The sequence below is a fragment of the Hyperolius riggenbachi genome, chromosome 8, assembly GCF_040937935.1.
Source record: "Hyperolius riggenbachi isolate aHypRig1 chromosome 8, aHypRig1.pri, whole genome shotgun sequence".
In the NCBI taxonomy this organism is placed as follows: domain Eukaryota; kingdom Metazoa; phylum Chordata; class Amphibia; order Anura; family Hyperoliidae; genus Hyperolius; species Hyperolius riggenbachi.
Window position 1 is genome coordinate 153,045,054 of NC_090653.1, and position 24,604 is coordinate 153,069,657.

The 24,604-nt window shown below is 42.9% G+C and overlaps 1 protein-coding gene across 6 annotated transcripts in view; it reads right to left on the reverse strand.

Moving 5' to 3' along the window:
• Nucleotides 1-24,604, reverse strand: part of LOC137527132 (ligand of Numb protein X 2-like) — an 80,220-nt gene that overhangs the window by 25,286 nt on the left and 30,330 nt on the right. For 3 of the 6 annotated variants that reach the window (XM_068247557.1, XM_068247556.1, XM_068247561.1), the window contains exon 2: nt 6,535-6,989. In XM_068247557.1, the coding sequence (XP_068103658.1) occupies nt 6,535-6,920 (386 nt within the window). In that variant the 5' untranslated portion in view covers nt 6,921-6,989. Of the gene's footprint in view, nt 1-6,534; nt 6,990-7,376; nt 7,459-7,485; nt 7,803-21,553; nt 21,621-24,604 lie in introns of those variants that run through there. The other 3 variants (XM_068247559.1, XM_068247560.1, XM_068247558.1) reach the window with 3 other exon arrangements.

The following is a 24,604-nucleotide window of genomic DNA, read 5'->3' on the forward strand; positions in this document are numbered from 1 at the left end:
TTGATAATCTGTAAACCAACAACTGGGCTATGGGCTCCCAAGGTTCATTGATACATGTCGGTAGTAAATGCTATCCTGTCTGGTCCGATCTCACAAAAAGGCTACTGTATAGCAAAGTACTGAATAGCTCACTGCTGACTCATGTGCTCATTTTAGGTACTTTAGGGCAGAGTTCCCCAACCCTGTCCTCAAGGCCCACCAATAGTGCATATTTTGCAGGGAAACACAAACATGCACAGGTGAGGTAATCAGTGTTTCAGCAGAGCTGATTAACTACCTGTGTGAATTTCCACAAAACATGCACTGTTGGTGGGCCTTGAGGAGAGGGTTGGGGAGCACAGCTTTAGGGAATGGGTAGGACTCTTATCTGTGGCTATGCAGACCCAATACACTGAGTTCTCAACAATTTTTAAGCACCCAGATACTGCGCTCATATAGCAAAATGATTTAACATAAAAAGTACTTCTAAAATATACAATCGTCCGCATTAAAATAAAAAATTATAGTCACAGGCAACACCACATATACAATGTCCTTATCCACATGGTAAACCAATGGTAATCCTGTGGGAGCGCTCTTCCTAGATGCGTGCACCATCAAATAAATGTTCTTTAGTAAATAGTTAAGCGCTCAACTCAGCCTGTACTTTCAAATGCATATCAAATATGGCTTAAAAAGCCCCCCCCCCCCCCTTCGGGGAAAGACTCACCAGACTTCACGGCCTCCAAGACCCATTCTCGCATTCGGGGTAGCCTCACTGGCACTCCACTCTTGATTGTCCCCAGTCTGTGTAGGCAAAAAAGGTATTCCACATCGCGTAAAAGCGTACCAGTTTATTTAAAAAAAAAGGTTAAAAACAAAGTGATATTGTCTGACCACTCAGGCAATTCAAAAATGTAAACAGAAGCCAGCCCCTCAGTTAACAGGCAACCTGTTGCCAGGTGTAGGGGATGCAGGGGTAAGGTGCGGAGCCACGGAGTGACGTCATAGCGCACAGCGGACGCGGCGGGAGTGTTTTGTGTGCAGCAGGTTTTGTGTGTTTTGTGTGCAGCAGGCTTGCACTTTTTAGATCATCAGCCAGTAAGCAAGTGTGGAGAGGGGCGCTAGATGACAGAAGCGTGCGCCTTGTCACAGTCCAAGTGCACCTTACCCCTGCATCCCCTACACCTGGCAACAGGTTGTCTGTTAACTAAGGGGCTGGCTTCTGTTTACATTTTTGAATTGCCTGAGTGGTCAGAAAGTATCACTTTGTTTTTAACCTTTTTTTAAATAAACTGGTACGCTTTTACGCGATGTGGAATCAATATTTTGCCTACACAGACTGGGGACAATTAAGAGTGGAGTGCCAGTGAGGCAGCGGGGTGGCCAATACCCCGAATGCGAGAATAGGCCTTGGAGGCCGTGAAGTCTGGTGAGTCTTTCCCCGAAGGGGGGGCTTTTTTAGCCATATTTGATCTGCATTTGAAAGTACAGGCAGAGTTGAGCGCTTAACTATTTACTAAAGAACACACTGTGTGTTCTGACACAGTAGGCTGGGTCTGCATAGCCATAGATCAGTAAGCGTCCTATCCATCCCCTAAGTGAAATGGGCTCCATAGTGTCAGAATAGCACTGGAGCAACAGAACAAAAATGAGTCAGATTAAAGAATTACATTACTCCTTATTGTGCTCAGACATCGGTGGGATGTTCCAAAAGGGAAAGTTCTATACATACAACCCACCTTGCAACTTTCAGTCAGGACTCAAAAAAAAAAAACAAAAAAAAACAAAAAGGTACCCAAGTTGAAGATCGGGTATAAAATTAGATACTTACGTAAAGAGAGGGAAGACTCCGGATCCTATTGAGGCTTCCCTCCCTGCTCTAAAGTCCCCTGTCGCGGAGAACGGCCCCCCAGAAGATTAGCGACAAGGCATTGTCGCTAATCATATCGGGACCGTGCAGCGATGTCTGAAGCCTGGCTGCGCAGTACCTATTGCATGGCCACACTTCAGAAAGAGTTGAGCAGCCCCTATATGAAGAAGGTCCCGCTCAGCAACGGGAGACAAAGGAGTAGCGAGAGAAGCCTCAATAGGATCCTCAGGCTTCACTCTCTTAGGGTAAGTGTCCGATTTTGATCCCGACCTTTGGCTCAGGATCACTTTAACCATTCCAATTTGTGTACTTAAACACCCCCATCCCCCTGGCTCTTACTTTTTCATTTGCTGTGTGGGGCGGAGGGCAAGGAGGTGTCCTATAAAACTGAGGGGAGGCTGAGCCGGCGGGCACGCTCCAGTTTTGGACTGCAGTACACAAACACTGATTTGATGCGGAATTACGGAGGTGGTGTATATTTATGGGGCTATATAGGATGGAAACGTGAGGGAGGGAGAGAGACTGGAGATTAGTGAGGCAGAGAGGCTGAAGATACGTTGAGGAGAGAGGCTGGACCCTAGTCAATACTGAGGAGGTGGTTCTTAGTTTTGACTGATGCTAGGTCCACACTACTCCATTTACAGATCGGATCCGGTTTGGTATCTTTTTTGTTTTAGTCCATGGAAACGCATCGGGGGAGAAAGGCACCAAACTGGATGGGAAGCAGCCAGGACAGGGATGACATCGGTCGGCGGGGGGAGGGGTTGTGCAACCCCCCCCCCCCCTCACCTGGGTCCCCCATCCCCGCCCCCCTACAGCTATTTGTGCAAAACTTCTTAAAATGTAAAGTATGCGGCGAGTGGGGAAGCGTACCTTCTCTCCTTGCGTTCCACTGTTTGCCGCTTGACTTCCTGCAATGTTGCCCTCTATACTTCAGAGGGCGGCATTGCAGGAAGTGACGCGGCGAGCGGAGGAAGTAGAGAGAAGGCAAGCTCCCCGACTCACTGCATACATTACATTTTAACAAATTTTCCACAAATAGCTGGAGGGGGAGCGGGGACAGGGGACCCAGGTGAGGGAGGGGGGCAAACCCCCCTCCCCACAGACTGCTGTCACCCCCGTCCTGGCTTATACCCCCTCCAGCATGGCGGCCCCCTCCCCACTCACAGGCTCTGACACAGAAACTGATCCGTTTCTGTGTCAGAAACTGCCTGTGTAGAGGGGGATCCGCCTTTACATTGCCCTTCACTATCCCTCCGTGTATGCGGGAGCGGTCAAGGTCTGGCCCGTCCGTTCCGGTTTTTAAAACGGATCCCCCTGAACGCAGACAGATGCATTTTTTTTTTTTTTAAAGTGAAGTAGGATGCTATTTTTAAACATTGATATGCGTGGCTTAGTTTTTGATCCAGGCCAAGAAACTGAGCCACAGTTAAGTTTTTAAAACAAGTGTGAACCTACTCTAAAGGTGCGTACACACATGCGACTATAGTCGTTTGAAACGATCGTTCCCCGATCCTTTCAAACGACGATCGTTTGAAAAAAAGCAGCCAACGACCATGAAGTCTAACGACGGACGAGCTAGATCGTTCAAAACGAATGATCTAGCTTGGCGGATTTTTCCCAATGACGATCGTTTGTAAAAGTAGTACATCGTTGGAAACGATCGTTCGTACTAGGCTTGACATGCGCATTTCACTATTTCTCCATGGAACTTTTCATTTTTATGCGCAGGCGCAATAGTTACTTTTACGTGATGTAACGTTAGTTCTAACGATCTGATCGTTACACACCTTTTAAAACTAACTTTACTTAGGTCGTTCTTTCATCAATTAAAAGTTTGTTCGTCGTTGACAATGAACGATCGTTGTCGCATGTGTGTACGTAGCTTAACAGTTACAGAATTCTCTGTTACATGAATCACATTAACCAGAGATTTTAAATTCCGCATTTATTATAGTACCAAATACTACATAGGATATGTTACTTATGGGGTTTTATATTGATTTGTAAAATATTTACTATAGCTACATAAATCTAGCTGCTTGTGTTTGACAAGAGTCTCTTCACTGTTTAGAGGAAGAAAAAAAAAAGATTTCTGTATATACTTCAGCAACACATCTCAGCTGCTCAAATCTTTTAGTTTCCCCTACATGGAGCAGATAATGGAGACCAAGACAAAATACGGAAAGATGAGGTGAAAGTAAACTGATAAGATTTAAAAAAAAAATCCTCCTAAAAATGTATTTTTATTTATTTTGTTAGAAACCCAGTTTTATTTTTTTATTTTTTTTAAAGTTAAATAAGTAGATTGTATGTTATATTGCCTCTTATGAATGATGGGGGTCTTTTACACAGTCTCAGTGAGCTAATATCTATGTATTATTAACCTTTTTTTTTAATCTAACTTCTGCACACAGAAGCAGTTCTGTCCCAGGCAAGAGTTTTATGCCTATAATTCCTTTTCAGTGAGGATTATTCTTAGTCTGGCTCGGTCCCAACAGGAGACAAACTGTCACTTGCATATCTGCATGATTAACTCTTCCAGGAGAAAAAAAAAAAAAAAAAAAAAAAAAAAAAAGGAACACAGCCTAGTTATTTGTATGCTTGGCACAAAGCATACACATATCTCCTCATGTCACCTCAGCACACTTTAAAGTATACCTGAAGTGTAGGGGGAATATGGAGGTTTTCGTGGCAGCAGAAGACCTGATCTGCATATTGGCTCTTGGTCAGTGATACAGAAGGTATTAAATGCCATGAATTTGCGCTGTAGCCAGGCAATCAGCATTTTACATGGGAATAAGATGGTTGCTTCCACATCACTCATACAATGACTCCTACACACACACACACACACACACACACACACACACACACACACACACACACACACACACACACACACACACACACACACACACACACAACACACACAAACACACACAAACACACACACACACACACACACACGTTTACTAAGGAATGTCCAGTGAGGATACATCATGAGATCCAGCAAACCTGGACTGGAGTTGAAAATGGTTTATCAGATAATAAGAGAAAGTAGCCATCATACTGGAGCTCACTGGGTGTTGCAACAGATGTGAAATGACACCATTGTGCAGGTGTCACCAGTCAGGGGCTTTTTTTATTAGTATTACACAGACCACTCCGGTGGAACCGCCAGCAAATTTCTGACAGCAGCGGCAGGCTGATATCATTCCATACTGAGCCGGACCAGATGTAGAGCAGACAGGACACCAAGATTTGGTACTGTATGCACATTTTGTAAACTTTGCTTGCTTTGCTACTACGCTGTACTCAGCTTGGCGTGACATGCTCTTCTGGCTACTTGCTTCTATCTGCTGGCATACATTGTCTGTTACTCCCTTGAACTCTTTGCAAGCATTGTACTGCATATTTGCACACCAACGTTGCTGTGGAATCAATAGGCTACAAGGAAACTGGCACTATGTGTATATCCACAAACCCTGTTGATGCTTGCTTGCTTGCTTGCTTTCTACAAACTGTTGATGCTTGCTGCTTTCTTGAACGGTTTACAAGCATTGTGCATGACGGAAGTGTCTGTCAAACTTTGCTGTGGAGTTGAATGGACATCAGGACACTGGCATTATATGCATATCTTTGCAGGCTGTAATAGGTGCTGAACCCCCCTTTTTTAGCCGGCTCATCTATTTATTTTGTATGCATCACTTGTTCTCCTGCTAAAGTGAGGGGATCTTGAGACCATATGGTTCATTACTTTGGCCTCCATTGCTGTATCTGTCCAGGGGTTGTGGAAGGTGTGAAGTGAGTGTGTGGATGTGGTTGGGTAGCCTGATCAACTACCATTGGTTTTAATACACTGATTTTGTCCTGATTTTCTACTAATAAAATTATGATATTTTAGCATTAAAAAGTTTTTTTGTATTGTTGCTTGGAGCATATGCCTTCCTCTCTTTTCTCCTTACATTTTTTTGCAGTAGGCATAAAGTGTTGGCTGTGGAAAGTCACTTGAACCATGCATCTATGAGTAAGCAGGAGCTACCTGCAAAGAACCACAGAGTCGCATGAAGAATCTCTATGGCCTAGGAACCAAATCACATGACGACTGTTGACACCAAGTGCAGGACATGGCCTGCATGACTGTACTTTTTACAATAAATTAATTAAGAAAGATTACTTGACTAGCTCTGATAGTTCCATTTCCTGATGATATAATCTTATTGGACAAAAAGCTGTCCAGACTCCTTCCCATCCTGTAAGGTAGTCAGGGAGGGAGGCACAAGCCAATCTTTCCCTGTCAGCACAGATAACCTGACCCCACCTTCTCCCTTTGCTAGTAAAAGAACTGCATCTGCAACAGTACAGTGCTGATCCCAAACAGTTACAGTAATCTGTATATGTCAGAGGGAGGTGGTGGGGGGAGGTGGCCGTGTGCTCTGCAGTGAGAATTGCTCCTTTGCTAGGGAACTCCCCTTGTAAATAACAAGCTCTGGGTCTGGGTCCCATGACTGGCTTGTCCAAAAAGGATATCCCCTTAAAGCAATGTCATTAAATATAAAAACAGAGTGATAACATGGTGCCATGTCCACCTTTATCAACAATAAATAAATCTGGCCAGAGGAACTAGTTCTTTAATATTTCACAGTATTGTACTCTAAATGTTTCTATAGTCTACTTACCTGTTGCGCAAGTGGGGCTCCAACTCACATCTCTGCATGACCTGTTTACATTCCGCCAGAAAGGGACAGATGACACTCAGCTTATCCAGCAGATTTCTCACCAGAAGGCTGGACTTGTGACAGTCCTGAAAGCATAGTTTCTTGCGGTCCATGGGACAAAAGTCCTTCTCGTGTAGAAAGTTTTTCAGGCACCTGTAGCAGTAAGTGTGACCACAGGGGGTGTCCATGGGTTGCAACAGTGGCTGCAGACAGATGTGACAGACCAGCTCATCATCCACCTCATCCTGGAAGTTGTAGATATGATTCTCTGCTATCAGGTGAGGCTGCCCACAGTCAGGACAGAGCTCAAAGACTGTGGAGGTTTCATCAGACCCCGTGTCGGCCATGATCTTGTTATATTTTCTGTAGGTTATCAGCTGCCCGGATCACCAACCAGGAGGCCACAGCATGACGTTCTACAAGGAATAAAGAAAAACATGGATATAAAATGTACTGAGCCTTGTGTCTTCCTGCTCCAAATAGTTTGTTACCTTTACCCAATCTTGTTGCATCAGCATTACTATAAAACACAACTGATCATTAAACGAACAAGCCTGTCGCTGTACAACCAATATTATCAAAGCTACAGAGAATTTTATGGCATAATTACAATAAACTGACAATGAGGAGTGTCTGCACTGAGAGATATCAGTTTCGGAAGGGCCCTGTTTCTAAACCAACTGCCCCGAAACAAACTGCTACAACGTATACACAAATTCCATTCTTCTGCATACTGCAAAGTAATACGGTTAGCTAATAAACAGCAGAGCAAAACGGTGTAAAATAAAGCAAAAAAGACTTACAGCAAAGCCACAGTCCATTACTGTACACGTGACACCAATATCAGTGGTAAATAAAATACACAGCACACATCAGATAACTTCAGCAAGTCACATTGATGCCAGGTCCCACCTGTCTTTCAGTGACTCATTCCTGAGCAGAAAGTCAAACATTAGTCCAGGCACTGAAACCTTTATCCACAGGCTTGTCCCACAGTGAAGACTGGCTGCACACTTCATCCCATATCACTGCTCCTCTCTGCCTCTTGCTGCATCCCTATAATTATGTGTGAAGCAGCACACTGCATTGGTCTGTTATTTCTGCAACAGCATACGGTGGGAGGTAACAGATTGTAAATCACAGAGAAAGCTGCATTATGCTAGATACCTGCATGCTCCCAGGCTTCTCACATTATGCCTGGCAGCAGGATGCTTCCCACCTGCACAGAGGGGGACATGTTATCACACAGACCTACATAGCCAGACACTGACCACAGGATGACCAGACAGCTCAGCCATGCATTGTGTTTACTGTGCCTCTGGCAAAGGAATCCAGTGCTATAGGATTTCTCTTCACAGAGCAAGAACAAACAGAGGAAACAGCAGTAGGTGTGCCCTAATGTACAACCCTTTCACTGCCAGCTGGCATAAATTACACAGCAGATCCATGTGACAGGGAATGACGCACACACAGCACAGGGAACTCACACTATCTGCTGAAACACACTGCCATGCTATGATTCACTTGTGAAAGTAATGTATTTTTACTACACTCTTATTTTAAATCTGTGGTCTATTTTAACCCCAAGCAAGCAAATCAGAAGCGTTAGTGCAGTAAAAATGTCCCTGGAAAACTGCATTAAAGGGGAAAAAAAACCTGAACAAAAAAACTTTGTCTGCATTCCACCTCAGAATCTATACCACTAGGAGTTCAAGAAAGTACAAGAAAGCATCACTTTTTTTCACTCTCAGAAATCAGGAACACAATCACACAGTAAGGCAGGGATCACACTTGGATATCAGCTTTCTACACACATTTCCTGTACACTATGTGCGTTTGTATGCAGAAAATGCACACTTTTCATAGCAGCTAATGTAATTGATAGAGAAAATGCACAAAATGTGCAGTTTTTTTTTTCTGCATGTACAACCCCCCGATTTTAAGTGTGAAAGGGCCCTCAAAGTGTGCTTAAAGAGAATCTGTATTGTTAAAATCGCACAAAAGTAAACATACCAGTGCATTAGGGGACATCTCCTATTCCCCTCTGTCACAATTTCGCCGCTCCTCGCCGCATTAAAAGTGGTTAAAAACAGTTTTAAAAAGTGTGTTTATAAACAAACAAAATGGCCACCAAAACAGGAAGTAGGTTGATGTACAGTATGTCCACACATAGAAAATACATTCATACACAAGCAGGCTGTATACACCCTTCCTTTTGTATCTCAAGAGATCATTATACACAGGCAGTGTGCATAGAGGGGCCAGGAAAGGGGAGATGCATCACAGAACCACAACACTGAAGAACTTGGCAGCCTTCCAGACACAGGCTGACAAGTCTGACAAGAGAGAGATAAGTTGATTTATTACAGAGACTGTGATAGTGGAAAGTGCTGCAGTAAGCCAGAACACATTAGAATAGATTTTGGAACTTGTAGGATGATAAAAAACAGGATGTAATTTTTGTTACGGAGTCTCTTTAAGTTGGTATGCTGAACAGTACATTTGCAATCCCGATCTTACCCATTTAGTACCGGTGTAGTGAAAATTTTTGCTACCCATCATATTTTGCAACTTGCCATAGAGGACAGTGTATGACTGTGTAGGCGTGGCTCCTCTCTGTTAACACGCCTGTAATTTTTTGCAACCACATTTCCAATTGAGCTAGAAGGGGGATTGTGTATACTGTATAAATACTAACTCACCTCAAACTGTTTAATACAATCTCTTTCCCCTGAAGATTAGTTGGCCAAGACTATGTTGGTGCGAGAGCAATTACACACTTGCTGCATTCAGGAGGAAATGATTGCTTTCCACAGACTTAAAAATGTCAAATTTAGGGATATAAAAAAAAAAAAAAAAAAAAAAAAAAAAAATAACCTCTCAGATCATAAGTCAGATTGGACAGAGTCATCGTCTCCTCCTGTGTTGTACTTATGTATGCCAAATCCTATTTATAAAATGGACGGATGCACACCACACAGAGCACAGGGTCCTCTATCTCCACACATTCAGGGCCTGTGCACAGTGCATTACCTTCATAATGCTGGGTACACATGATGCAATTTTAAAATTATAAGTGTGCAAAATCGATGACTATTGATCGGGAGCCGATTGGACAAGTCAAACAATTGCCCGATTCCAGTCTGTCGGGCAGGAAATTGCATTGTGTGTACCCAGCATTAGACCAGGGGCTGGTAATTATAACTGCACAATTCCAGACTAAAGCTTGCATACATTTTTCATGTGAAAAAACAAATAACTGCATACATTTCACTCACTGTCATCATTGTGGCAATTTCTCTTATACATAGACATCTCTTCTAGTTCTAACAAAATAGTTTGGGCTTTATTATACTTGGTTATCATTTATGAACTAAACTATGGCAACAGTCTGTATTTGAGACATACCGTCCCTTTTCACATACAGTCCTTTTAGGCACAGCATAGAGATGTATTACTATAATTGGAGGAGCCCATAATTGGTCTGTACCAAATACACAGGAGGACATATTCTTTAAAACTTGGCAAACGTTGAGTAAAGTGGGGCAGGCTTGTCTGTGAGGAACGCCTTTTTCTCCCATTGTCCATTCATTGTGCAATGCTGTGTAATATGCTGGCACTTTGTAAATAAAAGATAATATTTAAGCTGTACTGAAAACATATTAAAAAGCTGCTTTGTATCATTACCTAGAAACAGTGTGAAAGCTCACAGGACTGGAGGTCTGGTATGTGTAGAATTCAAAGCTGGGTAAATGTATATACTGAATGCATACATTCACAGAACGCAGTATGTGTGTGTTACTGAGGCTCATGGTCCATGTCTCTTTTATGGCATATAAGAGGCACTGTCAGGGATAAGATTTTGTACAGCTACACATAATGTAAGAGCACACAGCATAAAGTTATGTCTTGGAGGCAAATAATAAACCAGGTTTTAAACTGCAAGGAACTGAATCACCAATCTTCTTTTGGAAGTAACAGGGTTATTACCTAAACTGCAGTATAGTAAAACAACCACAATATGTCTGTAGAATGTGACGATTATCTCGATGGTATTGTTATTTCCTGTATTAGCTCTATGTTTCTCTCTGTTATAAGTAAGCTGCATTTCCTAATGGTGGTGTAGGAAATATCTCTGCAGGATTTTTCTTCAGTAAAGAGTTCTAACTTGTTATACTGGGTGCCTATCTGTGTGTTCAGACCACTCTTTTCTATCAACTTCCCTCAATGTGTCCATTGCCCACTTATGGCAGCCCCAAAGCCCACCCAGAGCCTTCCTTCAGCCGCTGAATTTGCTCTTCATTGGTGCTATAGAGGTAATGATCACACCTATTTGTATATAGCATTGGCCATAACTAAACAGTTTCCTCTCCTTGCTTACACCTCCTTCTTGGCCATCCTTCGAAAGCAGGTGTTTTTGCTCGACATCATGCTCCTCCCCCTATACAGTAATTCCTGGTGTCTAGTGGTTCTCCCTCCCCTTACATACAAGTTAAAAAATATTATGAAAAAGGTTGTATAAAAGATTAATTTACTTCAAGATCCATTCTCACTTAAAATATTGAGTAGTCTAAATTGCTTTTGCTTAACCCAAGCAATTGAATTCAATGTGCTTTCTGTGAAGTGTTTACACTGGTACAGAATCACATGCAGACATTTGGAAAATGTAAGAATCCTTGTTGGGTCTCAATAATAAAGCTGTAACGGATTAAAGCTTGTTCAATAATTAATTTCTGTTCCCATGACCACCAGGGTTAATATCAAAGCCCTGGATGTCCGCATACGGTAGGTCCCAGGGACAGAGTGAGAGAGAACTTGGTGAGAATGGTGGCAACACAGAAAGCAGTAAAGACAACAAAGGTTCTATCCAGAATCAAAATACTTTTTCTTACCTGGAAAAAGGACTTAAAGGGAACCTGAAGTGAGAGGTATATGGAGACTGACATTTATAACCTTTTAAACAATACCAGCTACTTTGCAATCCGGGTGATCCTCTGCCTCTAATACTTTTAGCCATAGACCCTGAACAAGCATGCAGATCAGATGTTTTGACAAAAATCTGACAAGATGAGCGTCGGGGCTGGGACCCCTGTGGGTGCTTTATGGCAATTGCAAAGCACCCGCGATTTGCCAAATCGCTCACAAGCAATCGCAACACTAGTGCTAGTGGGACCACCTCCATAGGGATCCACTGGCATAGCGATTTGCCAATTGTTGGCGATCAGCAAGGGCTGCACAGGCGCTCCTAGTGGGTCCCAGCCCGCATGCTTTTTCTTCATGTGTGCAATTCACACACTACTGCAGCCAAAGAGATCATCAGAACTGCCAGGCAACTGGTTTAGATAAATATTTTCTGCCTACAGGAAGCCACGTCATGTGCTGCTCCATGATTCCTCCCATATCCCCATAGCAACAGAATGCTCTGGCATGCAAAATGCCGGGACAGACTTCCTGTGCTCATGTTACGCCACGAGGGACTGAAAACATGAATTATGAAATCTACAGACCATAAATAAGAACGGTCAAGTCCTTATCCATTTTATCTGCACACACATTCACTGTATTAACCAGATTTTTGTGAAAAAAGAACTGGAGGTAGCCACTAACATTCCAATTTTCAGCAAAGAGTTGTTTGAGCCATCAGATAATTGTGATCGGATTGGTAGACAAACTCTTGAGGTTTCCAATCAACTGTAAACGATTCTTAAAGTGGGATTGTCAGCTATAAAATCAAATTCCATTTACCCACTGCTCTGTGTTTATCATGCATTCTACAACCGGACCCTGCATTGCAATATAATCAGAAATGTTTCTGATGTAATAAATCTTATCTCAGTCAGCCTGGCTCTATTTGGTACATTGCCAACAAGAAGGAAGCTTGTTATCTCCCCTCCCACATTCCTGCTCCTCACCGATTGGCTGACTGCAGTTCAGCGTGAAGCTGCTGTAATATGCTGTGCTCACAAAATCAAGCTAGATATGACTGTGCAATTTCTAGAAGGAGAAAAAAAAATAGTAAGGGAGGAAATTACATCAGGACTGTCTTCAGTCAGAGGAAATAAAAATGGAAAATGCCTGAAACTGTTTTTTCTTTTTATTTACTATATAATATTCAATGAAATCAAAACGTGTACAGTTCAATGCCTATGGCATGCAAGTAGAACAAGTATTTACCTACCTATACATGTGATTTTTTTCTAGTATGGCTGTCCCTGCTGCTTTAAAGCAATCGTTTGATGGTAATTTTTTCAATTGGAAAAATGGATTTTATGATCAGCTATGATGGATAGAAAGTACAGATTGGTTTGATGATGGAGAAAGAATGGTCACCTTTTAAGATGTGACTTTGCTTGTTACATGCATATTCTACAAGTGTTGCCTGCAGCAATTAACTCAGGTATACGATTATACACTGTAAATCTCAACCAAAAAAAAAACAAGTGTCACATGAAGAAACATTTTCTACTGTGAGCTGTGTGCGGATTCTGCCATCAAAACAAAAACTAACATGGCAATAAGCCCAAGCCAATGAGCCCTGAAAGCATGTTTTCCCAAGCAGCCTGTGCAGCCTAGCGAGTGTAATCTGTAGCCAGAATTTAGGCAACCATACAGATTATTGATCATTAAAATGCGTAGCCTGTTCTCTGCATCCTGCAAACTGACCTGAAAACAAACTTGCTTTATTATAAATTGCTACTTTCAAACTCCTGTAACTGATGAGAAGAATATGGAGATACTACTGGCAAAGGCAGAGTGTTACGTGCAATATTCCATAACAGCCAATCAGCAAATACCTAGAATCATTTACACAGTCCCTGTTGTGATTTTACATTGATTTCATGATATATAGGTTATCAATAGCCAGCATATCATTTTATTAACAGGATAGTAGACATGTTCTTAAGCCTGGTACACATATCCAATTTTACCACTTCCATGTAGTATTAGAGCTGCACAAGCGGTTTATAATATTCAACATCTTTTGGACCTCATGCTATATGGAATTGGAGAATCGGCCAGTAACTGGCCATTCAAAATTGGATGTGTGTACCAGGCTTTAAAGTATCTGTCACTCTGGAAACAAAATCATATCCCAATAAAAATAAACTTGATCCAGTGGGGTGTTAATCCCAATTCAGGTGCACAAACACTGCTGGCCACTACTACAGATCAAGGACTAAAAGGGAAACGTGCAGCATTTTAGCCCCCAGGGCATCTCAATAGCACATTAAAAATGCATGCTAACAATATGGCTCATTAATTTTATGGCTTTTATTATCCTACTTAAGCGGACAGCAGAACCTGCCATTCACAGCAATTGCAGGCAGATGAGGACTGTGGTAGTTTATTGCACAGTAGCTTAGATCAAACAAAAACATTCAACATCAGGGAGGTCTGAGAATGGACACACACACAGTACTTCAGTTTACCTGCTAGTATGCAACAGAACAACTGAAAGGAACTCTAGGCCTTGGGTCTTTGTGTTTTATACATGGAGCTGGTAGGCTCAGTAGATGAGAAAGCGACGGGGTGGGGCTGCTATATTATATAGTACTGATTTGGATGATTATGTAGCCAGTGTCCATGAATGCACTTATGAACATGTGCCAACCTACGCAACCCTCCTACCAAGGTATTATTTCACCATAAACCTGCAACAACATATTTTCTGCCAAAAGGGCATCATAAACCTGTGCCGACCCACACACCTATCCTACCAATACCATCAACCTGTTACCAATAAATTCCACTATAAATCTGGGCCAACCTACTAAGCTTTCCAACCAATATGCCTTGCCATAAATCTTTGCCACGCTCCTATAGTACCCACACAGCCCACTATGAACTTGTGGCATCCCATGGACCTATCGTATAAACACACACTCCTATGCCAACCTGCTTTCCTGTCCTACCAATACATACTACTAAAAACCTGTGCCAACCTGCTCACGTATACTATTAATTATCCTCACTATAAACTTATCTATCCAACAAAAACATCCCAATATGAACTTGTGCCAAACTATGCACTTGTTCTACCAATACACCCACTGTGATCCTGCTCCAGCCTATTTACCTATCATACCAATCCCACTATGATTTTCTGCTGACCCATGCACCTCTCATACCAACAAACCCCACTATGAACCTATGGCAACATGTGACACCTCACAATGAACCTGTGCAAACCCAACGAACTATGCTACCTAAACACTACAGTGTTCTCCCTAGAATTTTTTTCCAGCCGGGTGGCATGAAATAGTAGCCGGGTGGCATGAAAAAGTAGCCGGGTGGGTCGAGTTGAAAATGCAGGGCAACTGTGCTTACAGCATATGAGTTGAGGAGGTGAGCCAATGACAGCCGGGTGGTCACCAAATCTAGCCGGGTGGAGAACCCGGCTAAAAGAGCCTGGGGAGAACACTGCACTACACCACAAACTTGTGCTAACTCCGTATATCATTGACTGCCCTCATTAACTCTTCACATTCGTAGTTAGACTAACCCTCTACATCATTGGTTGGCCTTTTATGAGTTGTATTGGAATTACGTTTGTTTTACTAAAGGAGTTTTGCCATTCTTTGTCACCAACAGGTACATTTTTGTGTTTTAAAGCTATGTGTATTGGATATTCTGGAACAGAAATGTTATGTCGGGGTTATTATGAATTGAACAGTACCTGTGACAACTAGTAAAGTGAACAAGACCGAGCCGGCCATACACAACTACTGCACAAAGATAAGTACATAACCACTGCAATTTAAGACTATGATATCTGATGTCATCTGACAGGACAATACAGTGGAAAATAAATTACAGTGAATTACAAAATAGAAAGTCAGACAATGTAGTTACCTGGAGGCAATGCAATTAAATCTGATGCACATGAAATTCATATAAGTGCAGAACAAACTATAACAGGAAATAAAGACAGTTTTACTTCATAAATAGCCAATTCACCTAAATTGCTCATTGTCTATTGCAAAGTACAACATTACCGTCTTAAAAGAAAATGTAATTGCAAGTTATCACTTTTAGGTTTTCAGAATACTGGACTGTAAAGCACCACTTTGGGACCGTGGGTCAAATCTTTCATATCTTACCTGGTTACCAGTTATTGCCATTTCCACAAGCCTGATTCATAGTCTGTGCAAGATTTGGATAGTCTGACTAACAAAAGCTAAAACAGCCTTTAACCGCTGTCTGTAAGTTGCATTAAGGGACTGTTAAATGAAAGGCTACAGTGTTCTATTAACCATTGGTTCTGGATGTAAGCCTGGCTTACAGGGGAATGGTCATGTAATGATAAAATGATGGTCTTATGTTTAAGAAACATGGAGATAGCTTGTAGTTATCTTCTGTTTAATTGTGGTGCGCTCTGTTCAGGAACACCACAGAAATCTGGCTGTATGGTGTACTGGTGGCTCAGCCTCTAAAACACAGGAGACCAGGCTCTCGGCAGGGTGGCCTACTGAGCGTGCCCTCTCAAGTGCTTTTAGTCCAACAGAAGAAAAGTGAATACTAACAAAATGTATGGATCATCATAGCATACTGGTAAGGTTGTTGATGTGGGATTTGAGCCTTTGACCAGGATTCGAATCCTAGCTCAAGCCAGTATGTAAAGCAGTAAGGAGTATTTGTGCAAGGCTCTCTCAATGATCCTGGTTGCCTGTGGAGCGTGCCTTGAATCGCTTTGATTCTGCCCGAAGAAAAGCGCAATATAAAATGTCCTGTGTCTTGTATTTTACAGCTGGACTAGGAGTATTTCAATATGAACACAACCTCAACTTTTGAAGTGCTAAAGAGTGGGAAAGTAAAGACATCCACATGTTCATGGGTGGGGTCTAAAGCCCTAGGCCTTCTGAGCACTAACCATTAGGTTTCAGAGCATCACATGCTTAGGTTAAGCCATTTTTTAGATAGATAGATAGTAAGTAAGCTTTTCAGAATACATTGAACAACTCACATCACCTACTGCCCTCAGGAAGGGCTCAGATGCTGATGGCTGAATGCTTGGGCCAACCCTCAGGGGAAGCCAATTAACCTACCAATATGCTTTTGGGGTATTGCTGGAACACCGAGCAAAAATTGTAGAGAACAGATAAACTCCATCCAGACAAATATTTTTCCACTTGGCCACAGCTCTTTGCAAAGAATTAAAACAAGTTCATCCCGTAAGGACCAGTTCACATGGACGTCTACACGGTTTCATACAGCCATGGCGCTCGTCACTTTAGTTCTGTTTAATTAAATGGACAGCCGTTGGTGGGATTGTTTACAGACGTTCGCACAAAAACGCAGTGCTCGATCCTGTCTTGTTTCATACTGGATGCCACATGTTTCCTGGTTCGTCTAATCACGGCCCTCCCATATCACCTATGGGGGTCATAATGCAATGCATTTGCCGAACGCTGCCAAAAGGTAGCTTGCTAGAAGAAAACTATTCGACAGACGCCAGGCTGCTGGTTCAGATGCCTGTCTGAAACAGCCCTAAAACATGGCAAGAAGTCACAAACTTCATAATAAATTGATAGAAATATAAAATCAAAACAGTTTCCTCATTGTGTGACAGGCAAGAGAACAGGCGGACAGATCAGATGCTTTGACTCTGGTCTGACTGCACTGGTTGCATTCTTATAAAACCTGTGAGACTCAAAACAACTAATGCCCAACGCTCAGTATGACAGCCAGGCAACTGGCATTGTTTATAAGAGAATTAAGAGGTCAGCCTCTGTATCCCTCTCAATTCAGGTTTGCTTAGATTTGTTTTACATTTACATGTCAAAATGCAAAGAGCTGAGACAAAACAGATCAACGGAATATCAAACAACATTATCTTTATTTGAAGCAGGAATGTCACCAGAAAAATCAATTTTCAACAGCAACTAGTCTGAGTGTATTAAGTGATAAAGCTAATCCCGCAGTCAAAACTTTTTCTGCCAGTATGATTTGGAGTTATCACATAGTTAAGGAGCACTGGCCCTTTAGTAGTCAGTGCCACACTGTTGCATGCTGGGGGTCCTTTTTATCTATAATATATTCCTCCTCTTCCATTTCCCTGCCTAGCTGCTTATCTGAAACATGATCCTCTGCTCACTTGTGTTTACAAGCAAGGCTGAGGTGACTCAGCGATTGGAGGAGAAAAGAAAAAAAGGAAAAAAGTAAAGGGTAGAAATGACATCAGGATTTAGCCTAAACTGTGGGCCAAAGACATGGTTCCCACTAGGAACAGAACTCTCTTCATTTACTATATAACATTCACTGAAATCAAAACGTGGACAGTACAATACATGTGTTATGCAAGTAGATCAAATATTTATCTACTTATGTGTTTTTTTCTGGCATAGTATGGCTAATACTACTGCTTTAACAAAGACCAGTCATAGACCTGGGCAATACAAAAATAACCTATAATAAACCATAATAAAAATTACCTGCAGAGACCATTGCAACTGAACCCAATCAAAGATGGGCTTCCGTTTCCAACCTTCTATCTTTTCAAATTTTCCAGAGATATGAAACTGAGCTAATCAAGACAAGTGGCTGCTGATTAATTAGCTGCTAGGTGGTTAATTAGCCTGCAGCCAAAAGGCTTGATTGGATCAGTTTCAAGTTAGTGAAAATTTGCATGGAAGGTTGGAATGGAAACAACTATCAGTCAGTAGCTGTAGGGTACGCAACTGCCTAAATACAGTAATAAGCAAATTTTGAGTACTTGTAAAAATAGATTAAGCTCCACCCCTACCACTCTCAAAGCTTTCCAGTTATACAATCAGTAGAGGACCAACAGGGAGGCTCTGGATGTCAATTTACTTTCTTTAGATTTCAGTGGAATAATATTTTTCACTAGAGATTGACAGTGAAATGCTAATAATTCTAAGTTGCTGCATACTTATGTTAATTTTATGCAAATTAAATCATGGAACTGGACCAAATCATAATTAACCACTGCATATGGCTAGTCCAATTCCAAGCTGCAACATTTGTACTAACAAAACCTACATCAACTGACTGACTATCTGTAATTTTGATTTACGGCTTTAAGGAACATAATATTTGAGCATTTTTCATCAAACACCCATATTTTTGTAGTTTTGTTTCCGAAGAGAACAAAAGACATTATTTTAAAGGAACTGCTTTCATACTCCTGATTTAGTCATACTAGATAATCCACCCAATGCCTAAAGACAAAAACTGAAGATAAAGCCTGGTACACACTTTCAATTATGATTGGCCAATCACTGACCAATTTTACCACTGCCATGTAGTATGAGGGCCAACAGATATTGAATACTATGAACAGATTGTGTAGGTAAAGTCTCATACTACATAGATGTGGTGAAATTGGTCAGTGATAGGCCAATCAAAATTGAAAGTGCGTACCAGGCTTTAGGATTATATCCTATGGGCATATTCACTAAAGACAGGTAAAGCTGCACAACTACTTTCGCCAATTACATAGCATGCACTGTGCTCAATTAGCGTGACCTGCATTACCTTGGTAATATGAGAATAGCAAGAGTGATGCACTTACACTACATGCATAATTACTCTAACGCTGGCATTATCTGTTATGTAATGGTGAATTGCTCTGCGCGCTCTGTGCACAGCAACTTTACCGATCTCTAGTGAAAATGGCCCTATGTCAGGTTTTTTGTTGTTTGTGTCTCCTTGAGAGCCGGCTTACCTCCCGACAAAGGTGAAATACCAACAGCAATACAGCCAATAACGTTTTATTATTTTTATTTCTTAGTGCATTATGTGAAGAAGTAACCTTTAGCCCGTTGTTGCTGCCAGTGTCACCACTGCAGAGATTCACTCACGTCCTAATAACACTATTGTGCAAGATCTACAAGGCAGTAAGGTAAGAGAAAATCATAGTACATTTTAATCAGGGGTGGACAAATTAATATGGAATTCAGGAGCCAGTCTGTCAAATTAAAGGACCATCTCCACTGTCAACTCCTTTACGCTAAAGCCCTGGTTTGCCCACAAGTTGGGAGCCAAGTAATGAACACAGCCCAGAATAAAGTCAAACAGTACAATGTTTAAAATCCTACCTTTTAAAATGTACATGTTTTCAGACATTTGCTAAAAACTATTCGGTAAGCCAGATATTATATTGTATCCTGGTTTAAATAGGCTATGTGGTAGCCTAGACAATACGGTTCACATACAAATAGTTTCCAGAATAATTAAATTACTCCTCCTTCCACCACCTATTTTGAATCTTTGGTTTTGAGTTGACATATGTTGTATGTTACATTATGGGGTCTCTAGCTTCTACATTTCTGAAAGGTCTAGGCCTTTAATTGAGCAATAGTGTTTTGTTTCAGTTTGGGGTAGCTGCTGAAAGACTGAAGCACATGATTACAGGAGGTAAGTATACAGAATAAAGGGGAGATCATAGTAGTGATCAGCATCTAAAGTGAAATGAGCATGCTTTCCCACCAAGAATCTGATCATGTGCAGAGACTGAAGGTCAGAGGCAAGCAAGACTTCATGTCACTTTTCACTCCACACCAATTGTACGACATATCAACTGTAGTTCATGAAAGATAAAAATGTCAAGTACTTTCAGTCTTTGAGAGAGGTTGGAGCCTTTCAACAACATTGAAGGGAAAGGGAGGGTAAAGAAAAAAAATTCATGCACATAAAGCATCATCGTCTGACAGTGTGGAATCACTGTACATAGAGACTGAGTGGCCAAATATATGGACAAAGACTGGCTGTGTAAGGTGACGGTTTCAATAAAGCTTTGCAACTCATTTAAAACCATTAAGATGGCCATATAGAGTACTGGTTGATGTGGCTAAAAGATGGATCCCTCTCAGATCATAATCTGATCAGAGAAGCATATAGCTGATCGAATCGTTTCACGCACGGCACTGCACATAGGATTTTAAATAGATTTCAGCATGAAATATATTAAACATCTACGGAACCGCAGTGTTGATTTGTCACATGCAGTGCAACGCTAAGGGCTGCCAAACAGCTGCCGATCCTGACCCGCCTCCAATCAATATCTTCCTTCTGGTACAATCAATTCCAGCCAAAAATGTACCCAAATAACCCGCAGACAAGAGGGTGGTCAGCCATGGAGACACTATCAGACCTGCAGACATGTGTGGTCAGCCTTGCAAGCAACATCAACCTTGGAAACAGTGTGGTCATCCATGGAGACCCCATCAGACCTGCAGGCAAAAGCGTGGTCAGCAATGCAAGCACCAATCCGACCTGCAGACAAGAGGATGGTCAGCCATGGAGACACCATCAGACCTGCAGACAGGAGGGTGGTCAGCCATGCAAGCACCAATCCGACCTGCAGACAAGAGGATGGTCAGCCATGGAGAGACCATCAGACCTGCAGACCAGAGGATGGTCAGTTGTGCAAGCACCATCAGACCTGCAGACAAAGAGGGTGGTCAGCCATGCAGGCATCATTAGACAACCTTCAACTGTTCTACAGTTAACAGTGGACTCCTGGGAATATTGCTATCAATAGAGCAATTTATCCTCCAAACTACAGGGTCTGCATAGAACCTAAAGACATGAGATCATTTTCTATGCCAGAGGAGGAATGTACAACACACACCACCTCATGTAAGTTGATACCTTTCACCTCTGAGTATAAAAAATAAATTTGGGAACAAAAAGACCAGAACAAGACTCCTACTTTTTTTTACTCTTTCAGTATCTCAAAGATATTGTATAAGCTCAAAGAAAAAAAAAACTCAAAAAGCCAATCTGCTGAAAGCCTAAGGATCACTGTAACATTCTTTGAGACTGAGTATTGTACTTTGTTAGTCGTTGGTATCATCCTGATGCTAAACTCCTTACTTTTACTATTTATTGGCTTTGACACAAAAACAGCTGGCAGCACACGTCACATTTTCCCCTATGAAGGAGGAGAGCAGAAACTAAACATACAATAATAATTCTGGGTGACAATACTGCATACATTGGTAAAAGAGTCACATACCCTGTGCTGAACTTCTTATCCAATGTGAACCCTGATCCACAGGAGAGAAGAGTGTGACTGTCCCAGCACAGGATGTGTGGTAGTGTGCAATACTCTCTGCCTCGCAGAGGTTTAATAGATTGCCCTCTAAATAGGTGAGCCAGCAGCTGAGAAAACTGCTGCTTGCCAAAACCCTCCACTCTCCTGTGACACGCCAGGAATTTCCATCTTATTAATGAGCACCTCGTGCAGGGAGGAGTCGTGTAGGGGGGAGGCAAGGAACTAAAACAGGCCTAGAGATCTTCAATTTCATGACAAGTAACTCTTCAGAAATACAGCCACTTCAACTTTCCTTGTCTCTTATGACAAAGAACAAAGCTTTCTTAAAGCAAACTTTTTTTTTTTTTTAAATCAAGGAAAACTATATTTAAGAAAATCAGCATTCAAGTCACAGGAAAAAAAAAAAAACAGCGGATAAAGGTGGTGCCATAGTCATAATGAACACCAGTGACTACATCCAAGAGGCACAAAGACAGTTATCCAACACCATTCACTATGCTAAATTACAGTGGGATCCCACAAAAGGCTACAGGATGGCAGTCAATAGGATGGTTAACAGATTGCCTGCAAACATCAGACAACATGTAAGGACCCTTAAGGTAGCCATACACTGGTCGATGTGCCATTAGATCAACCAGCTGACAGATCCCTATCTGATCGAATCTGATCAGAGAGGGATCATATGGCTGCCTTTACTGCAAACAGATTGTGAATCGATTTCAGCCTGAAACCGATTCACCATCTGCTGAGCTGCTCCTGCCGCCTGTCTCCCCCCCCCCCCCCCCCCCCGTATACATTACCTGATGCTGGCTCCGGGTCCTCTTCTCCATATTGCACGGCTCTGTTCCGGATCCATTACGGCGCTTCCTGTGTTACTCCGTGACCAGGAAGTTCAAATAGAGCGCCCTCTATTAGAACTTCCTGGTCACTGCAGTGACACAGGAAGCGCCGGGTTGGATGGAGCCGGAACAGAGCCGTGCAGCACGGAGAAGACGCCCGGGAGCCAGCCTCAGGTAATGTATACCTGATCGGATCGGCCGCCGCTAGCGACGCGCACTTTACCGGCAGGCGATCGAGGGTAATTTCCCGCACGGCGCGATCGACGGACCGATCCGATTCCGGGAGGGAATCCGATCGGCGGCTGCGTTTACCGCGAACGATTGGCAGCAGATTCGATCCCAGGATCGAATCTGCTGTCCAAATGGCCGGGAATCGAGCCAGTGTATGGCTACCTTTAATCCCTCAAGAGCCTAGAACAGCTTGCTTTTACATGCTTCCCAAGATCCACAAAGAGGAAAATCCAGGCAGGCCCATAATCTCAGGGAGCAGAACTCTTATGGTGGGAATACACGGGTCGATCCGGCGGCCGATTAGCTGCCGGATAGACTCCCGCCGCGTCCCCACTTGTCCACGTGAATCGATTACCGCTCGTCCGCCGGCGCTCCTTATCAGCTGCTCGATTCCCTGCCATTGTCCGCCGGCGGGGATCGAGCGGGCGGGGGTCGAGCAGCGATCGGACCAGCTGATTATCAGCTGGTCGATACACGGTACAGAAACGTACCGTGTATCCCCAGCATTAGAGAACATCTCAGGGTGGCTGGAAAACATCTTGAAACCTCTTGTCTGTAAAAGACCCAGCTACATACAGGATACCACCCACCTCCTGAACAAACTGACAGCCATCGGCCCAGTACCTGAGGGAACCATACTGGCCACGATGGACTTTGAGTCCCTGTACACGAACATCCCCCATGATGATGGTATTGCGGCCTGCAGTAAATATCTTCAGTGTCAGGGCATACCTGTAAAGCCTATTGCTGGACTGATCAAATTCATTCTCACTCATAATTATTTCAGTTTTGGACAGGACCTCCATTTACAGCAGATGGGCGTGGCAATGGAGTCACGATTTGCACCACAGTATGCAAATCTCTTCATGGCCAAAATCAAAGAGGAATACCTCAATGCAGTGTCGCATAAAACCCATGGCCTACTTCCGCTTCATTGATGATATTTTAATCATCTGGTCCGCAAGTGAGGATGATCTTCTCCAGTTCCACAGGAACTTCAATGCCTTCCATCCTACAAATTGAAATGTACCTACTCTCAGACAGAGATTAACTTTATGGACACCACCATATACATCAGGGGTAACAACCTACAAACCTCTGTTTCGCAAACCTACAGACCGTCCCACATACCTGATCTATGACAGTTTTAATCCCAAGCACATTAAGAACTCTATAATTTACAGCCAAGCTATAAAGGTACAACCGGATTTGATCTGACAGGATAAACAGAGACCAGCACCTGGATCGCCTTAAGAACACTCAACCTCCCTGGCGGTATATTAAAAACCGCCAGGGGGCAGCGCAGCCGGTTTTTATATATATATTTTTTTTTTTATATCATGTAGCGAGCCTAGGGCTCGCTACATGATAGCCGCTGCTCAGCGGCATCCCCCCAGCCCCGCCGATCGGCGATCAGGAAATCCCGTTCAAAGAACGGGACTTCCTGGAGGGCTTCCCCCGTCGCCATGGCGACGGGGCGGGATGACGTCATGGATGTCGTGACGTCTAAGGGAGTCCCGATCCACCCCTTGCCGCTGCCTGGCGCTGATAGGCCAGGCAGCGCAGGGGTCTAGGGGGGGGGGGGCTGTGCTGCGACGCGGAATGCAGCGAATCGGCGCGGGGCGGCGGCGATCGAAGTGCTGACGCAGCTAGCAAAGTGCTAGCTGCGTTCAGCAAAAAAAAATTACTCAAATCGGCCCATAGGGGCCTGAGAAAACCTCCTGCGTAGTTCGGGGTTACCGCCAGGAAGGTTAAACAAGGTTACAGTCCTCCTATGGCTGAGGCCCAAATCAGGAAAGCCAACATCATCCCCAGGACTGAACTCCTGAAATATAAGCAAAACCAGGAAGAGGACCGTGTCCCTTTGGTTGTCACCTACAACCCACACCTGGAAATTTTAAGGAGGATTGCTAAGGAACTTCATCCCATTTTACACAAGGAT